This window comes from Aegilops tauschii, chromosome 1 (assembly GCF_002575655.3).
Source record: "Aegilops tauschii subsp. strangulata cultivar AL8/78 chromosome 1, Aet v6.0, whole genome shotgun sequence".
In the NCBI taxonomy this organism is placed as follows: Eukaryota; Viridiplantae; Streptophyta; class Magnoliopsida; order Poales; family Poaceae; genus Aegilops; species Aegilops tauschii.
The window spans coordinates 270,025,528-270,042,283 of record NC_053035.3 but is presented as its reverse complement, the minus strand read 5'-3'; the positions used below and the strand labels follow the sequence as shown (position 1 = coordinate 270,042,283).

Here is a 16,756-nt window from a genome sequence, read left to right as displayed (position 1 = left end):
AAAAAGAAGTGGCATGCATGGACACGTGAAAAGAATTGGCATCACGCGAACAAGGATCAAACTTGTTGCTGCAACAAGGAAAATGGGTGGGGTATATCGCGGTCAGAAACCACGCCTGCCAGTTTTGACGCGGCGTCGTGGTTTGTCAAGCGTTGGACTTCTGACCGTAGAATATGTACATTCATTCTAAACCCTGAAATTGGCAACCTATGGCCATGCGCAGGTTGGTTTGGAGTCAAAAGCGTACTACGTCGGTGGGCGCCGCACGAACCGATGATCTCTTGGCGGCGAGCACGCCTCCCCCTCGCACAAGAGCTCCTGACCTGCACCAGCACCACTAGCGCATGCAACAGAGCGATGGTTGGTCGGTCCAACGGACATCACTGCCGGCGCGACACGACAAAGCTAGAATGCAGAGCCAGGCTCATGATGGTTTGCCGGTGCCGGCACAAAGGGTCCGGTCGGCCATAGAAAGTGGATGGGGCGGGCGCCACAGCGAATCCAACCAAACCTTGGGCACGCCGAAAGCCGATGCGCCAGCCCAGAGCCGCGTCATGGGATCCCTTCGGTTTCCCCGGGCACCCGCACCCGCTCGAGCGCATGCGCGCAGCATCGTCCCAGGCCACAGGTCTGACGAAAAGCACAAGCCATATTCAAATGTTTCCATGGAGAAATCGGGTGAAGAGAGAAGAATTAGCTACGTCAACCATGCGAGATTGGTGTGTGATCGCATCCGTGAGATGAGATAGAAAACTGGCGTCTCCACCAGTGCCTCTGCGTATCTAACCCGGGAAAGCGACCCCGCACCGTTGATTCCTCAGGAAAAAATACGAAAAGGAGATGCTTTTCATGTATAAAAAAACAATGAAAGGTCGTGGTGATGAGCGTGAACAAACGACGAACATCGTGGCGGTGACGATGAAAGAGAGAAGAGAGAATCAACAACTCTAAAGTTGCAAGGGGCATGTGACAGCCGAATATAGTGTAGACACCGGAACAAAGCCATGCATGCCAATTTGGCGAGACCTTATTTATTCATCTTGAAAAGGATGGGGAAACCTTCCAGACGGATCGAGCGGCAGCGACATGTATTATTGCCTTCACGCGATACTTACTTAATCATGTACACTTGCAATCTGCCTGTCCTAATGGGAACTGGCCAGTCATGCAATTAGTAGACGTAGCATTTTGCAGTTATGCTCAGAAATCTGACTGGACAAAGAAACATGGCCAGTCCAACAACACAATCAAGTCAGAATTGAGAGTAGGGTAACAGCAGCAAGAAAACAGAAGTTTCTGACAAGGAACACAAACTAGGAAATTGGAAACAAAATCTCTGATCTCGTTTCAACACAACCGTTTCATCCGCAGCTTCAAAGTCTCATTTAGCACCAGGGAGAGAAAAAAAATTACCCATGGGAAGACTGGACGACACACAAACCACTCTCGGACGTAGCTGACCACACAGACCCTGAGACTACAGTTCTTTACACAGACGTTTCATCCGTTGCATACCAGAGCCCAACTTGATAATAGGATTGGGCTGCAAGCTGCGTTTGTCTACAACTCTAGCAGTGCAAGCACCACCACTACAACTACGACGATCGCATCTCTGAGATCTTGCCGGTCACCACCTTCTCTTGCTGAAAGCCCTTGGGGTACACAAGCACCGAGTCGACACACAGGCCACCTTTCGTGTGCGTGCAGTCGATCTGCGCCATCGAGAACTTCAGCTTCAGCGCCTGGCGGGGATTCGTGGAAACAAAATCGCCTGCATGGTACAGAACCCAGCTCCCAGGCTCATCCAGGTAGCATTGAGATAATGCATTCTGGCCGTCTGAGGTGGAGAGCTGGAAGCGCACCGGCTTCTTGTTCCAGCCGTGGACGTGCTCGGTGCTACAAACACGACGTCCAAACCGCTTGCTGAACTTCCCAAGATGAACCCTAAAGTATAAACTGTAGGTTCCAACAGGGAAGCAGAAATCGAGCTCCCCAACCACTTCAAACCACCAGATTTGCTGAAGGTATGCCACGGACTGGAACCTGCATGAGCATATTGTGTATGCATAGGTCAGCTAACAATTCCAGGAACACAACATCATGCATCCTATTTGTGTTAGAATATAATTACATTGAAAGATACTGCTCAGATGTAAACATTTGCTCGAGGTATCACAGTCTGATATCTTCCACTGGCACAGAGTAGGTACATACTACATCTACTGCCATCATTTGGAAGGACTGCGTCTACATTAGCTTTTTGATAGCGCTGATAAGATAAAAGCAGTCATCACTCGTCTATCTATGTTGAATTTATGTGTCTGCCAGAGCAGCAAGCGAATAAGCGTACATAAAACTGATCATCTACTATATAATATAGTGTGTATGTTCTGAACAGCGGACAAATTTTTCATGTATTAAATGTACAGGTGCATAATTCTCAAATGCCTCTTGTGCTCAGGGGAAGAAGCATGCAAAAGTAGACGTGTACTATTTCCCATCTTCTGCCACAAACAACGAACAGCTCAATCTCACCATTAAGTATGTTGTTGCGGCATTTAATTGCAAGTTGCAACTCAAACATCACATCTTTCTAACACAAACTGAAAAGAATATACTGTGGCAAGTGCGAGATCGGATTTTTACCTCGATTCTGTGGTCGGCATGTGTGTCCAATATCTCCTGTCATCGATGCCAGTTATGACCAGAGCTTTGGAGGATAGCGCCATGCAAACCCTACCCTTGCTCTTCTCTAGCCAAAATTCCTGCAATTACAAAGCACACAAAATATAAGCCATTTAGCACTAAAAATAGTTCTAGCCTCTATATATAGATTATAGATAAAAAGGAAGCAAGAGAGTTTTCGGTGCTGTAATTGTTTTAAATTCAGAGAATAATTAAATCAGGCATTCAGGCTCCAATTTGTGACGTTTTTTCAGAAAACTAAACGTACTACATACTAGCATTTGCTACGGTAAGAAAAACATAGGAGTACATGGGTTGTTCCCCTTAACAATAATTAACTCTGGAACGATTCAGATATCAATATTTGGCTAGTATGAACAGATGTGGATTAAGACAACAGACTCGGAAAAGAACAATGATTCAAGCACAAAACTGACTGGTTAAAATCATAGACAAGCTCATGAGGGGGTCTTGTTTGCCTTGGAAAAAAAATCATAGACAAGCACACGAAAAGGGACCTATATTTCCTCTGGAAGAATATCTGACCTTGGTGCCGTCGTCGAAAGAGACGGGCCTGGAGAGCCTGGCGTAGATCTCCTTGGTCCCGGCCCGGCGCCGCCGGCGCCTGCCCTCCTCGCCCCCGCCCTCGACGTACCCGATCAGGTGGCGGTAGTTCTCCGGCAGCTTGGCCTCCCACACGAAGTCTGCCCCCGCGGCGCCGCGGAAGGCGTGGTTGAGGCGCGCGAGGCGGCAGATCTCCGGCGCGTCGAGGCGGAGCAGCACCTGCGCGGCGCAGAGCTCCGGCAGGTCGCCCAGGCCCGCAGCACCCGGCGCAGCCTCCGCCGCCGCGCCGAAGAAAAAGCTCGAGACCCCCGCCCCCATGGCTCCTCGCCTCCTCCAGTCGCAACGACCTCAGAGGCCCGCCCCGCACACCCTTTGTAGCAGCAGCAGATGGGAACCGAATCCCGCGCAGAAGCCGATCCCCGAATCGAAGGAGCTCCTCGATCGACCGGCACCCGATTCCGCGCCCGCAATGGAAGCTCGCGATCACGCCCCCCCGCGCACGAATGGAATCCTCCGGGAATTTGTTTCGAGTCCTCGCGCCGCGCCCGCTTGAGGAAAAAGCAATGCGTCGTTGGAGAAAGGGGGGGGGGGGGGGAATAAATAAACCGGAAGGACGGAGGAAGCCTCGCGGAGGGGAATAAATAGACGGCGAGCGGGGGGAAAGGAAGGGGGACGGTTAAATGGGCCGTGGATAGGGTTTCATGGGCAGTTCACGCTGCCTTTCTAGTTTCTACCCCCTGAAAGTGCTCGGTAATTACGCTTTTTACCTCCCGAGTGGACCTGTTTGTGACGCTTCGCGCCGGCGATAATATCTCGGAGGGCACGTTCGTAAATGTCGGGACCGTAGCGCGCCCCACTCGGAATTTGATGTTTAAACAGGTTGGATATGATGTGGATTAATAGCCGCCATTAACACGGGACGTCCGTGGACGCGGTCCGCTGCACGGGGCTGATGATGGCTGTGGGCTACCGGGCGGTCCATGCGACGGGCCCGTGCGGTGGGTGCAGGTCTGCAGGAGTGGCGTACAGCTGGAGGGAAGGAAGCAGCCCCGTCGCGCCTGGAGACTTCCACGGCATGGCTCGCACGGACAGGCTGGCGGGGTTATCTATTCTTATCCAAATCCGGCTCAATTACCGCATGCATGCACGCACGCACGCACGCAAATCGCGAGACCGCGTTGCCACGGCGCAGAACTAAACTGGGACTAGATGGGAGTGTCGATGCCCGGCATGTCGCACACGGTTTTCCTTTTCTGTTTCCTAAATTTGGTACGTACAGTATTATTATGGATTTAAATTAAATTAAATTCTTGGGTCACGGGGTTGACGCGTTGTAGGGTGTTTGACAGTAGAGAGCCCGATTGTTTCTCGAAAGTTCGGTACATTAGTCGGCTCCTACATTCCCCGAATTTCTTTGCCGTGCATGGCTATCCACTTAGGCATGAAAAGGGGCCCTCGGGCCTTCTGAGTGATTGTTTAAAAAAAGGAATGTTAGAAAACACAAAAACTTGTGTAAATATAACCTGACTCAGAAACAATTAGAACATTTTAGATTTGTGGGGGAGATGGTAACACAAACACTACTCATTAGTCCGAAATTTCCTACTTCTACCACCACACGGGCGCCGATGAGCACCAAAACACCTTGGTCGCCGGGACAAGCATGGGTCCGACGCTTCGCCTCGTCTTTCGGGACGTCATGATCGGTTGAGGCCGGCCACGACCGTGGACAGATCTTACACCGCCGATTAATAGCAATTTGGATAGAATGGGAGTAGAAGGGGAGAACCGAGAAGCTTGGAGAGGTTTAGCCGTTTACTTAGGCCTCCTTTGGTTTGTGGGAACTTTGTAGAAATTTGATAGGTAGGACTTGCAAAGAAAAATTTCCTTTGAAGCCCTTTGGTTTGTAGGAATGGATTCCTATTCCTATGTAGGATAGAAATCAATCCTTCACATTTTCGAGAAAAAAAACATCCTAACTTAATGGAAAAATTCCTATCATATACACCAAATGGCATCTCTTTCTATATAGGAATTGAGATGTATGTCATCTCACTCCCTATGGGTTTCCTATTCCTATAAAATTCCTATCCTATGAACCAAAGGAGGCCTTACAGTTTTCAATAATAACTACTCCCTTCGTTCGGAATTACTTGTCTCGAAAATAGATATATCTAGAACAAAAATACGTCTAGATACATCCATTTTCGAGACAAGTAATTCCGAACGGAGGGAGTATATTGCACACACGACCGAGTTTATACTTCACCCACACACACATTTCTCTGGGTCGACTCGCTGTCAGCCAAGCATCTACCAAACAGGTCCCACCTCATCTCCATGATGTTCGACGACATCAAGGACAAAGTCAAGGTGGAGACTTCACACTTTTCCCCCTCGAGATGAAGCTCCATCCTGGAGCGAGCCTATTGGAAATCGACCCCAAAGCACATTGTAGCCTTCCCAGCTAGCATTATCTTCCGCGATACCTTGCCATTTGATCTTCACATGTGGAAGTGCCGCATTCCCTTTCTTGACGAAACAACGCTCGGGAATGGCGTCCGGCTACGTAGAAATTGGAAACAGATCGAGCGGCTTCGATAGCTCGGTAAAAACTGAGGAGTGGTGAGCGGTGAAGGGCTTTAACTGAGAAGCATGAAAGACGGGGTGAATTGAACTGACCGGGGGAAGATCAAGACGATACACAGATGTGTTGTTATGCTCACTAACTTTGCAAGGCCCATAAAACTTCAGAGACATTTTTGCACTAGGACGATTGACCAACGATGACTGAGCATAAAGTTGAAGCTTGAGCAAAACATCATCTCCGACTGTAAATTGTCGATCCTTCTGGTGCTTACCGGCTTGAGCTTTCATACATTCCCAATCACGGGGCAAGTGTTATCTAACCTTGGCTAATAAATTCTCATTGTTGACTGCTAACTCGGCAAGGAAAGCGGGTTCACCTGTGTATATTGGCATGGTGCCACAAATGGGTTCAATGCCATGTAGCGCCTTCGATGGAGTGCAACCAAGTGAGGTATGATTGGAAGAATTACACCAAAACTCGGCCATCGGTAACTAGCGCTTCCATTTGTTCAGCTTGCCCTGAACTGCACATCAAAGGTACTGCTCCAAACATTGATTAACATGCTTTGATTGTTTGTTAGTTTGCTGGTGATAAGCTATGGAGTAACAATATTTAGAGCCAATTTTTTGAAATAGCATTGTTCTTTTTACCTTTTTATAAAGGTAGACAATGCCCAACCTTCAAAACTGGCATCATATGAACGGTTTAATAGTTTAGGCTTCAGGTTAAAATCAATCCACCCCTCTCGGGCTTAATCAATACGAATTGCATTACTTCATTTCTGTGAACGTTTACATGTCTTGTTAACCCACCATGAATCAAACCAAAATTACCACTAAAAAATCGGCCCCAACAACTCACCAATCAACCAAGGACGTATTGTAGCTTTCAGCGGCGACGGCGACCAGCGTCACCACCTAGTTGGGGCAATCCAGCCTAATCTTATGACTCCAGGCTCGTTCAATGTTAATCTTACACTTGTTGCACCCCGTGAAAAAGGCGCAGACTCGCACTTATATATGCTTTTGATCGGCGTAGTACAACACGACAACAACAGTTGGTGGTGATCTGTTCAGGAACGGTCGGCAATCTCCCTCTCCCTTGTCGAACACAAGAGTTGGAAGAAGGAGACATGTAATACTTTCTCTGTTCCAAAATATAAGGTACGCCATTTTTTGTGAAAGCCAAACACATGTACATTTGATCAAGATTGTAAAATAAAATATCATCATATAGATAAAAAGTAAATAAAGTACGAAAATACATTTCATGATGGATCTAATGATACGTGCAATTTTATTATTGTAGATATTGATAATTTTTCTAAAAATTAAATCAAACATGCACAGGTTTATTTTTTGAATTTTTTTGCGGGTTTTGAAAAAAACTGTTTTTTTAGATTAAACTGATTTTTAATACATCTTATATTTTGAAACCGATAGAATGGTATCTAACATTGAACTGCCTCATTTGAGTAATACATTATTTTACTCGCAAAAAAAAGAATGGTATCTAACATTTTTTTTTGGCGAGAAAGAATGGTATTTAACTTATCTGAAAGGATTTGTTCGGTGAAGTTTTGTCTCATCTAAATCAAAGTTTAGTAATCTCCACGTCAGCTCAAGATTCCAAAATGAACATATTAATAATTTTAAAGCTTTACCGTATGCAGAGCCTTTCCGTTGGCAATGCTCCCGTTGCCACACACTCTAAATAAGTTAACAACGTACCGGTACTGCTTAGCCTGCCTGGCTGGATAGATGATCTACCGCTAACCCTCTACAGCCCCCGCCAGCATAGACCGCGTCAGTGCAAGAATCCGCCACGCCCTTCGATCGAGAGAAAAAAGAAGAAAAAGAGGAACCAGCCACGTACTGACCGAACTCCATGATGACCCGTCCATGCCTGTACTCCGTTCGACCTCACCTGGATAAACAGGATGGTACGTGGCGTGACGTGTTACAAACCTATGACACGTGTTGGCCGGACCAGGCGGTGCGTGGCGGGAGCTCCTCGCGGCGGACGGTCCCAAACGCGCCACGATTCGAGCGACCAACGTATGGTTCCAACTTCCCGTTCCAGAAAATAAATGAGCCGCAACAAATTGCGAGTTTGCTTTTGCCGGAAGGACAAAAATGGATTCCTGCCTGCCACTACAGTGGCGCGAACAGATCGACGTAAAACTGAGGCGCCACGTCGATGTCCGGTCAGATCCGAAGAGCGCATACATAAATATGGAGTGCAGGCGTACACAAACATCACACGTCTGAATGATTAGCGTAAAAAATATATGGATTCATATGACATGTCATCGTCCCGTTTCGTCGTACGTGGCAAACTCCGAGCCGACGTCAAGAACCGGAGTTCTCCACTTCTCCAGCTCGCTAGCTAGAGGTTAACCTGCCTCTGCCTGACAGCACACACAAAGAACTTGCCTGTGCCAGCACAAGATGCGGGGGACGTCGACGGTCGACGTTCACAGCCTGGGCCCGCATGCAAATGTCTCTGTCGTCCTAAAATATCACCCTGCCACGCCGCAGCCGATGAGAGCGCAGCGAGTCGGGCGTGGATCCTAGTCAGCGCCGACGCGAAACAACGGACGTGGTGGCTGGCTGCCGGCTGCTGTATTGCGTAAAAGGTCTTGGGGAGATTATCTTAGGATGATGACGATCTTAAGCATAAAACTTTGGGATGATATGATGTGTTGTTGATTGACGCTGAGTGGCACTACTATTTTTATTTTCTGGTGGGTGCTTGGAAGTGAAATCATTTTTGGTGAATCTTGGCTTTGCATGCTTGGATAATTGCTGCGAAAAGCGAAACCACTGAAAGCAGCTATGATGATTAAAGTAATTCTTGCTCAATGTCTTCGGCTAAGATTACCTTTTTCCCGACACACGGTCAGAAACTCCGAATTTTGACAGAGACATGCATGCTCAGAGTAATTACTGCAGTTATACTACTAGTAGTACTCATAAATTCCGGGTTTTTTTTGCGGGGGCATAAATTCCGTTGTTGTTTGTCAACAGTCGTACAACACGGAGGAGGAGGACCGAGTACACAATTTACACCCTTGTTCCCCTGCTGATTTGCTTGAAAAATCGCCGGTCACGCTCACGCGTCTCGACGACGTTTTACCATGCCATACGTACGCCATGAAAAATACTCGCCGTTTCGCAAGTTGCGGGCTTGCGGCACGTTCAAAGCAAGTGGCCTAGCACCTGCCGTCACCGAGGCGAGTTGATGGAAATTGACCCGGCCGGAGGAGTTGACGGTGCCGGATCGCCGACGACCACCCAAACAAACCACCGTGCGCGCCCCCATGCCTCGCCTCTCATCGGATTTGGTCTCATGAGGTGACTCAGCCACCGCACGGCATACACCACAGTTCGCTACCCTCTAGATTGCAGTGTTTTCGGGCGAATGAAAGTCCCGTTTTCAGACGCGAGATCTAGTTTAATCTTGATCTGGGCGATACGCCGATACGCGCCCCAGCAGCTCCCTGATGCCTCTGATCTGTACATATGCAGCTGAGTTATGCGGATGATTACTCAATAATGTAGCGTGCACCACGTGCATCTGATTAGCAGAACGCGTATGTGCGGTCAGCGTTGCATTGCTCCAATGAGGTGGCTGGTACACACACTCATGTGACTGCATGCATTTGTGTATGACCAAACCAACGCGGAATCCGGGAGCCACGTATGATTGTCCCAACGGAATTAGGCTAGTCATATTGGGAGTAACATAGGGAGTAACATGCATGTCATATAAAAAAAGTATGATGTGGCAAGTAATTAATAAGGAAAGAGGCAAATACAATAACATTTCCGGTTTATAGGTCTTATCTCAAAATTTTAGTTTTTCCATTTTATAAGAGCATCTCCAACTGCCGCGCTTCGCGCCGCGCGCTAAAAACTAGTTTGCCGCGCGCCATTCGTCTGGTTTTGCGCGGCCGCCAGCGCTGACTCCAACAGTCGCGCTAAAATGCAGCGCACGCCGCTCCAGCAGCGCGCAAAAAATGCAGCGCGCGCGACTTGCACAAACAACATATACATTTCAAAAAGAAGCAAAAATGATCAAACTAACAAAATAAATCAACAATAAATAGTTCAATTTCGTTATTACAACCCAAACAAATAGTTTATCGTTCAATACAACAAATAGTGCAACACAACAAATAGTTTATGAACAATACAATGTCGAACGCAGAAATCATGATCTTTGTCGTCCATGCTATGCCCACCACTCCTCAATGAGATCCTTCTGAAGATCATTGTGCGCTGCGGGACGCCGAATGGCATGATAGGAGGCAACAAAACGGGCCACCCTTTCAGCCCTCCGTCGCACTCGCACGGGATGTCCCAAGAGCTCATACTGTGAGTAGTCTGAATCTTGACCACGCTCATTCTCGATGATCATGTTGTGCATGATCACACAAGCGTGCATGATGTACCAAAGCATTTTTTGATCTCAAAATCTAGCCGGTCCTCTCAAAATAGCAAATTGGGCTTGCAAAATCCCAAAAGCTCTCTCCACATCTTTTCTAGCCGCCGCCTAAGCATTGTGGAAATCAAGATTTTTCTTACCTTCCGGCTTTTTCAACAGCTTCACGAAGGTTTGCCACTTTAGATAGATGTCATCCGCTAGATAATAGTCATAGTTGTATGTACGACCATTTGCTACAAACTGCACCGGTGGCAACTCATCATTTGCAATCTTATTCATCAGTGGTGACCGGTTGACAACATTGATGTCATTCAAAGATCCAGGCATTCCAAAGAATGCATGCCAAATCCAAGTCTCTTGATCGGCCACCGCTTCAAGGATTATAGTGGAACCCTTTTTTTGGCCGTGGAATTGCCCACGCCATGTTTTTGGACAATTCTTCCAACTCCAATGCATGCAATCTACTGAGCCAAGCATGCCAGGAAAGCCGCGAGCTTTGTTCATCGCCAATAGCCTTGCGGCGTCTTCAGCATTGGGAGATCTCAAATACTCCTTGCCAAACACTTGCACAATTCCGACTGCGAAGCGCTTGACACATATGATGGCTTGGCTCTCACCCATAGCCAAGTGATCAACAACTAGATCAGCCGAGATACCGTATGCCAACATACGCAAAGCGGCTGTCACCTTCTGAAAGGTGCTATGCCCGAGCTTTCCGGCGGCATTCCTCCTTTGCTGAAAAAACCGGTCATGGCTCGCTAGTTTCTCTGCAATGCGCCTGAACAAGTCGGTGCTCATCCTAAACCGGCGACGAAAATACGACTCCGGGTATGTGGGATTCTCCACGAAATAGTGTCTCATCAATCTGTTATGGGCATCGATCCTATCTCTCCAAATTTTCTGCCGACCCATAACCGAACCACTGTGCTTCGGTTTTTTATTGATATGCATAGCTAGGATCGTTGCAAGATCCTCCTCCTCTTCCATATCAAATTCTTCTTCGGAAGAATCGTACGACGAACTCATCTACAATGTTCAATACTATGCTATAAAAACTACAATCAACATGCACCAAATTCATGAAGTTTGAGCAATACATACCTTGTAGGCGTTTTGTCGAACACCTTGCGGGCGCCGAGCGGCAGCGAGCGCTGTTCGTCGGACGCGCGCGAGGGGCGGCGGGACTAGAGGGGGGGAGAAGCCGCCGCGGCGCGGGGATAGGCCGGGGAAGCGTCGGAACGGTCGCCGGGTGGCGCGGGCGGCGGCGCGGGCGGCGGCGCGGCTGGATGGGGGGTGGGAGTTGCGAGCGAGCGCGCGAGAGTCCAGCGCGCGGGAGCGGGCGCAGCAAATAAGCGGCGCGCGATTGAGTTTCGGCCCGCGCGCTGAACTACATATGCCGCGCGCGCTGTTTTTGCGCGCCCGCTGGAGCAACTATACCGGTTGCGCGCGCTAAAACGGGCAATTTTACGGCGCGGCGCTAGTTTGGCGCGGCTGTTGGAGATGCTCTATGGCTCAATTTGGTTGTTCCCCATTGCATGTTCAGATTCCAAGATGCATTAAATCATTGCATGCAAGTATTAAAAGAAAATTGACCAATGCATGTAATTTATGCATGCATGCATTGCAATTAATGTATTGGTAAACATACTTTTTTGAAGAAAACAAGAGCATTAATTGGGTGTTTTTGCAAACTAGAAAAAGTATTTCACCACTCACCGTCTACCTTGGTTGGTGAGATTTAAATTGAGCCGGAAAGGAGGGAGTAGTATGTTACCATCAGATAGCGGTTCCCAATGCAAAATGACTCTACAAAATAGTAAATGAAGTGATGCATGATACTACAAACATGTTACTACCCACTATAAAGGTAGTAATATAGACTAGTAATATACTCCCCCGTCCAATATTTGACCGAGTTTGTGCAAAAATATATCAATGTTTGTGAAACCAAATAAGTATATGATGAAAATATATTCTATTACAACCTAATGTTACTAATTTGATGGCCTAAATGTTGATACATTATTGTAAAAATACGATTAAACATAAAAAAGTTTGACTTTCCAACAAAGTTGGAAGTACACTCTTTAAAGGACGGAGGGAGTATGTATGTTACTAATCTAAGTTACTTCCCACTATGACCAGCCTTAAGCAGACCGTGAGATCAGTCCTCAGCAATGACTGCCGCCGCGAACACTGTTAGCATGAGTTAGACAGTTTTTTTTTTTTGGAAGTGCCTGAGTTAGACAGCTAGTCGAGTGAATTCGTGAGAAAATCTAGCCACACCGGAATAAGGATGCTAACATGTGCTAAGAGGGAAGATGGGATCAGAAATACGTTCAAGAGCATGGGTTTAGGGTTATCACTGATTTTATACTGATTAAGGTTATGTCGTTCCGTGGTGTGGCAGAATTCGTTACTTGTTGATGTCGTCGTCTCCAGCTTGTTTCGCCGACCGTGGTAGTGGTGCTTAGTGCTATTGCTATGTGACACGGCAGGGCTGCACACTCCGGTCGACTCGCCGGGATATTTCCCACTGCACCAGCGTACGCACGCTGAAGCTATCGCCCCAAACGCTCTGTCCGCCCGATCGGCTTGCCGGATACAGCCGCACGCAACGCGCGTGGAGCTGAACGGCAACATGACATCGGCAACCAGCAGCGAACTAGCTATAGTCTGTCGACGCACGCCAGGTATACGAGCGCGACCAGATAACCTCGCTCGCATCACAGGCACAGGCAGCAGTACTACAAGATTGCTGGTGCCAGTGGCGCGCGCGGGGCGGTGGATGCATCCGGCTTAGGTAGGGGGCGCCCAGATTCCGCTTGCCCTCGTGCCGAACCTGATAGATCGTGGGCTTGGTCGATCGGGTACAATTTAATGCTAGAGCTCACAATACTTCTTTCCTGCTCGTATCATCGCCTACGTGTAATAATGTACCAGCACACTACTGCTATACTACTATGGACAGCCTTGATTCAGCACGGAGTTCAGAACCAGGTAGTTGAGAACCAGGTAGAACCCAAAGCAAGGAAAATGTAGATGAAACGAGGAGAAACAGGACGTCCAAGCACTCGCAGTAGCTCCAATCTCCAAAGTAGAGTTGGTGGTAAAAAAAGGGAAATTTTACGGTGCATTATAATACACCAGAGCACATGTATTATATGGGCGATCTAACGGATGAGAATAACTGGGCTTTTTTGAGCCCAAGGGTATTTTCGACCTAATTTTTTTAAACTTTAATCGGCCCAATTAGGTCCAGGGGTATTCTCGTCCTAAAATTTTCAATTAAATTAATTGCATTAATAAAGCACTTCATTATAGAGGTTCAATCATCGTGCGTACTCTTTTGAATTTCGGTTCGAGCGGTTCGTCCTCTCTCCTCCTCTCGAGCCCTAACCTCGGGCCCCCTCGATCGCCGCCGATCGCCCCCGGCGCCCTCGATCGGCGCCGATCGCACTCGCCGTGTCTACCCCTCCTGCTCCTACTCCCCCTCACTCCCTCCATCGCAAGTCACCGGCGCCAGATCTTCCGACGAGCCGCTAATCCACTCCTTCCCCGAGCGGACGCCACCTTCCCCGACCCGAGAGGCCACATCATCCTCATCGACGTGCATCAACTTTTTCACGCCGGATCTTCGCTGTAAGTGCCTAGCCCTCTCAAATATTTTTTGGTCACTTGTGCATATAGTACCAATAGGGTCGGATTTGATTCGGGTTTAGGATATGTCATGTGAGGTTTAGGGTTTATCGTTTCAGAAAGTTGTGACGAGATTTCGACCGAATTTTGTTAGGGTTTAGGATATGTCATGTGAGGTTTAGGGTTTATGTTTTCAGAAAGTTTTGACGAGATTACGATTGAAAGGAAGTGTAAGTCGGATGTAGCTAGGACATATTGAAGGACTTAGTTAGGGTTTTGTGGCATGAGAAAGTTGTCAGCAGATTTGGATTCAAAGAAAGTTATTTTGGATTTAGTTAGGAGATACATTTGAATTGAGTTTCGAGATATTTTGGGTTTAGTTAGGAGATAATTAATTTTGTCTGGAGTTTGGACTTATTTTGGATTTAGTTAGGAGATAATTTGGATTTAGTTAGGAGATAATTTTGAATGGAGTTTGGAGATAATTGATCTATCAGGGCATTTGAAGGACTCGTGGACTTTGGATTTAGTTAGGAGATCATCAGTTACAGCTACTACAATCAATTAAAATACAGATTTTGAAGGACTGAGTTAGTGCATAATTTCGGTAACGTATGCTATCCATCCGTAACATTGACTATCTGCTTTCGCTGGCAGCATAACGACATGGATGATAAAGGCAACGATGGCAAAAACTTGGGTGATACAGGCACGGATGACAAGGACATGGGTCATAGAGGCAACGAAGGCAAAGGCATGGATGATAAGGATAATGAGGATGCAGGCAAGGATGGCATAGACATGGATGATGTACATATGCAAGGTAAAGGAATTGGTAATAAAGGCATGGCTGGTTCAGACCTGAATGAGTGTATGGAATACTTAGAGATTGTGAAGAAGACTTTCAGGACTCAGGAAGAAGCCTACATGTTCTACGTAGGCTATGCGAGAAAAAAGGGTTTGGTGTTAGAAAGGATGATCTGAAGTACAGGGGTCCGGGTCCGAAACAAAATGCATACAGAAGGACATACAAGTGCTGCAAACAAGGATGGCGGGCCCTTAAGCACTTTAACAGAGCTGAAAGGAAAAGAACACCGAGGGGTCTTTCTCGGTGTGGGTGTCCCGCTCTTTTTCAGGTTGAGCTACAAGATAGCAGTGGCCTCTGGTTCGTCAAGAATTTTGTGGACAAGCATAACCATCTGTTTGTCCGTGCTGACCTGACTCCCTACTTATCGGTTCATCGTAGAATGACTGATGCACAAAAGGCCGATGTCATCGAGTATGCTGTCGGTGGACTTCGAACACATCAGATTATGAATGTAATGGAGAAGAATGCCGGAGGTCCCGACAAGCTTGGATTTATAGATCGAGACCTATACAACCATGTTTCAATCCAGAAGAAGCGCAAGATAGAAGGCAGTGACGCTAGATATTTGCTCACCTATATGATTGCACAGAAAAAAGCAGACCCGGAATTCTTTTTAAAATACACAAAAGACAGCGAAGGCCATTTGAGGAACATATTCTGGGCTGACTCACAATCCCGCATTGACTATGTTGCCTTTGGTGGTGTCGTGGTGTTCGACAGTACATATCGGTCTAACAAGTACAGGCTTCCGTTTGTTCCATTTGTTGGTCTGAACCATCACCGCAGCACAGTTTTGTTTGGGGTCGGTCTAGTGTCACACGAGACAGTTGCATCATACCAGTGGCTTCTTCATGTATTTTTGGAGGCAATGTCCCAGACGGCACCAATTTCAGCAATCACTGATGGGGACGGTGCAATGGCTAAAGCAATAGCTACTGTCTGGACCGGAACAGATCATCGTTTGTGCACGTGGCATATCGATGAGAATATGGTGATGCACCTCCGCAAGAAAAAGCTTGAGGAATTTAGGGAATTCATTTACCGTCGTTGGGATGTTGATAAGTTTGAGAAAAGATGTGTGACGCCCGGATAACTAAGCTACAGTAATCTTTGCTAATGATGCCATGTCACCTCGATTACTGTTGCTAATCTCGCGTTAGTTAAGAACCAATCCAAATTCAGATTTGGATTAAGTCTAACGGTAAATGTTTTCAAACATTAAAACTAAAATGTTTGGCATGTGGCAAATAATCCATACTAATTATTGGTGGAGAAACCACACTTCTGTAGAATATTCAATTGCACTATAATAAGTAAATCAGCGGCAAAACTATTATTTAAATGCTCTTAAAAAAATGATAAACAAATACAAACTACTGTATTAAATGTGTCAAAATGTTTGTGGCAGTGGCATAATTACCTCTACTAAATTAGGTACAATTTTTGTATTTTACTAAAACTAAAATAAATAGAAATTAAGTTAAAAGGGACAAAATAGAAACACACACACACACACACACACAAAGAACCCCCCCCCCCGATTGGGCCTTGGCCCAGTTGGCCGAGCGGCCAAGCGGCTTGCCGACCCACCCCCGCACGCTCCTAGCCTACTTGGCCTCCCTCCCCCCACCAAAAACCCTAGCCCGTCGCACCCCCCACTACGCTCTTCCCCCGATCCGATCTAGATCGGGGTTGACCCCAACTGCCCCGACCGATACCCCAGTCCCTCTCGTTCTTGAGCACCAGGCGCCTGCGCCCCATCCCCTGCCGCGCCGGAGCCCCACCGCCGCCGCCGTCCCCGCGCCCGCACCCGGGGATCCGCCGCCTATCGTCGTCCTCATGCCACCGTTACGCAGAAGCTCCTGCCATGGCCGCACCCGCCTGGTCCTCCGCACCGACGACGTCACCTGCGCCTCTTTCGATTTGTATCCCAGTTTGTGCTAGCCTTCTTAAGGCAAACT

The 16,756-nt window shown here is 47.4% G+C and overlaps 2 protein-coding genes across 2 annotated transcripts; one reads left to right on the top strand and one right to left on the bottom strand.

Moving 5' to 3' along the window:
• Positions 1-1,321: 1,321 nt before the first annotated feature.
• On the bottom strand, positions 1,322-3,907 carry LOC109761928 (F-box protein PP2-A13). The gene is made up of 3 exons (XM_020320737.4): positions 3,232-3,907; positions 2,647-2,765; positions 1,322-2,043 (listed from the first exon to the last, which is right to left on the bottom strand). The coding sequence occupies exons 1-3, from the start codon at positions 3,565-3,567 to the stop codon at positions 1,596-1,598; spliced, it is 903 nt and encodes a 300-aa protein (XP_020176326.1). The 5' UTR covers positions 3,568-3,907; the 3' UTR covers positions 1,322-1,595.
• Positions 3,908-14,593: 10,686 nt separating this feature from the next.
• LOC141028762 (protein FAR1-RELATED SEQUENCE 5-like) lies at positions 14,594-15,888 on the top strand. The gene is made up of 2 exons (XM_073506114.1): positions 14,594-14,863; positions 15,064-15,888. Exons 1-2 carry the CDS (start codon positions 14,594-14,596, stop codon positions 15,886-15,888), a joined length of 1,095 nt encoding a protein of 364 aa, XP_073362215.1.
• Positions 15,889-16,756: the final 868 nt, after the last annotated feature.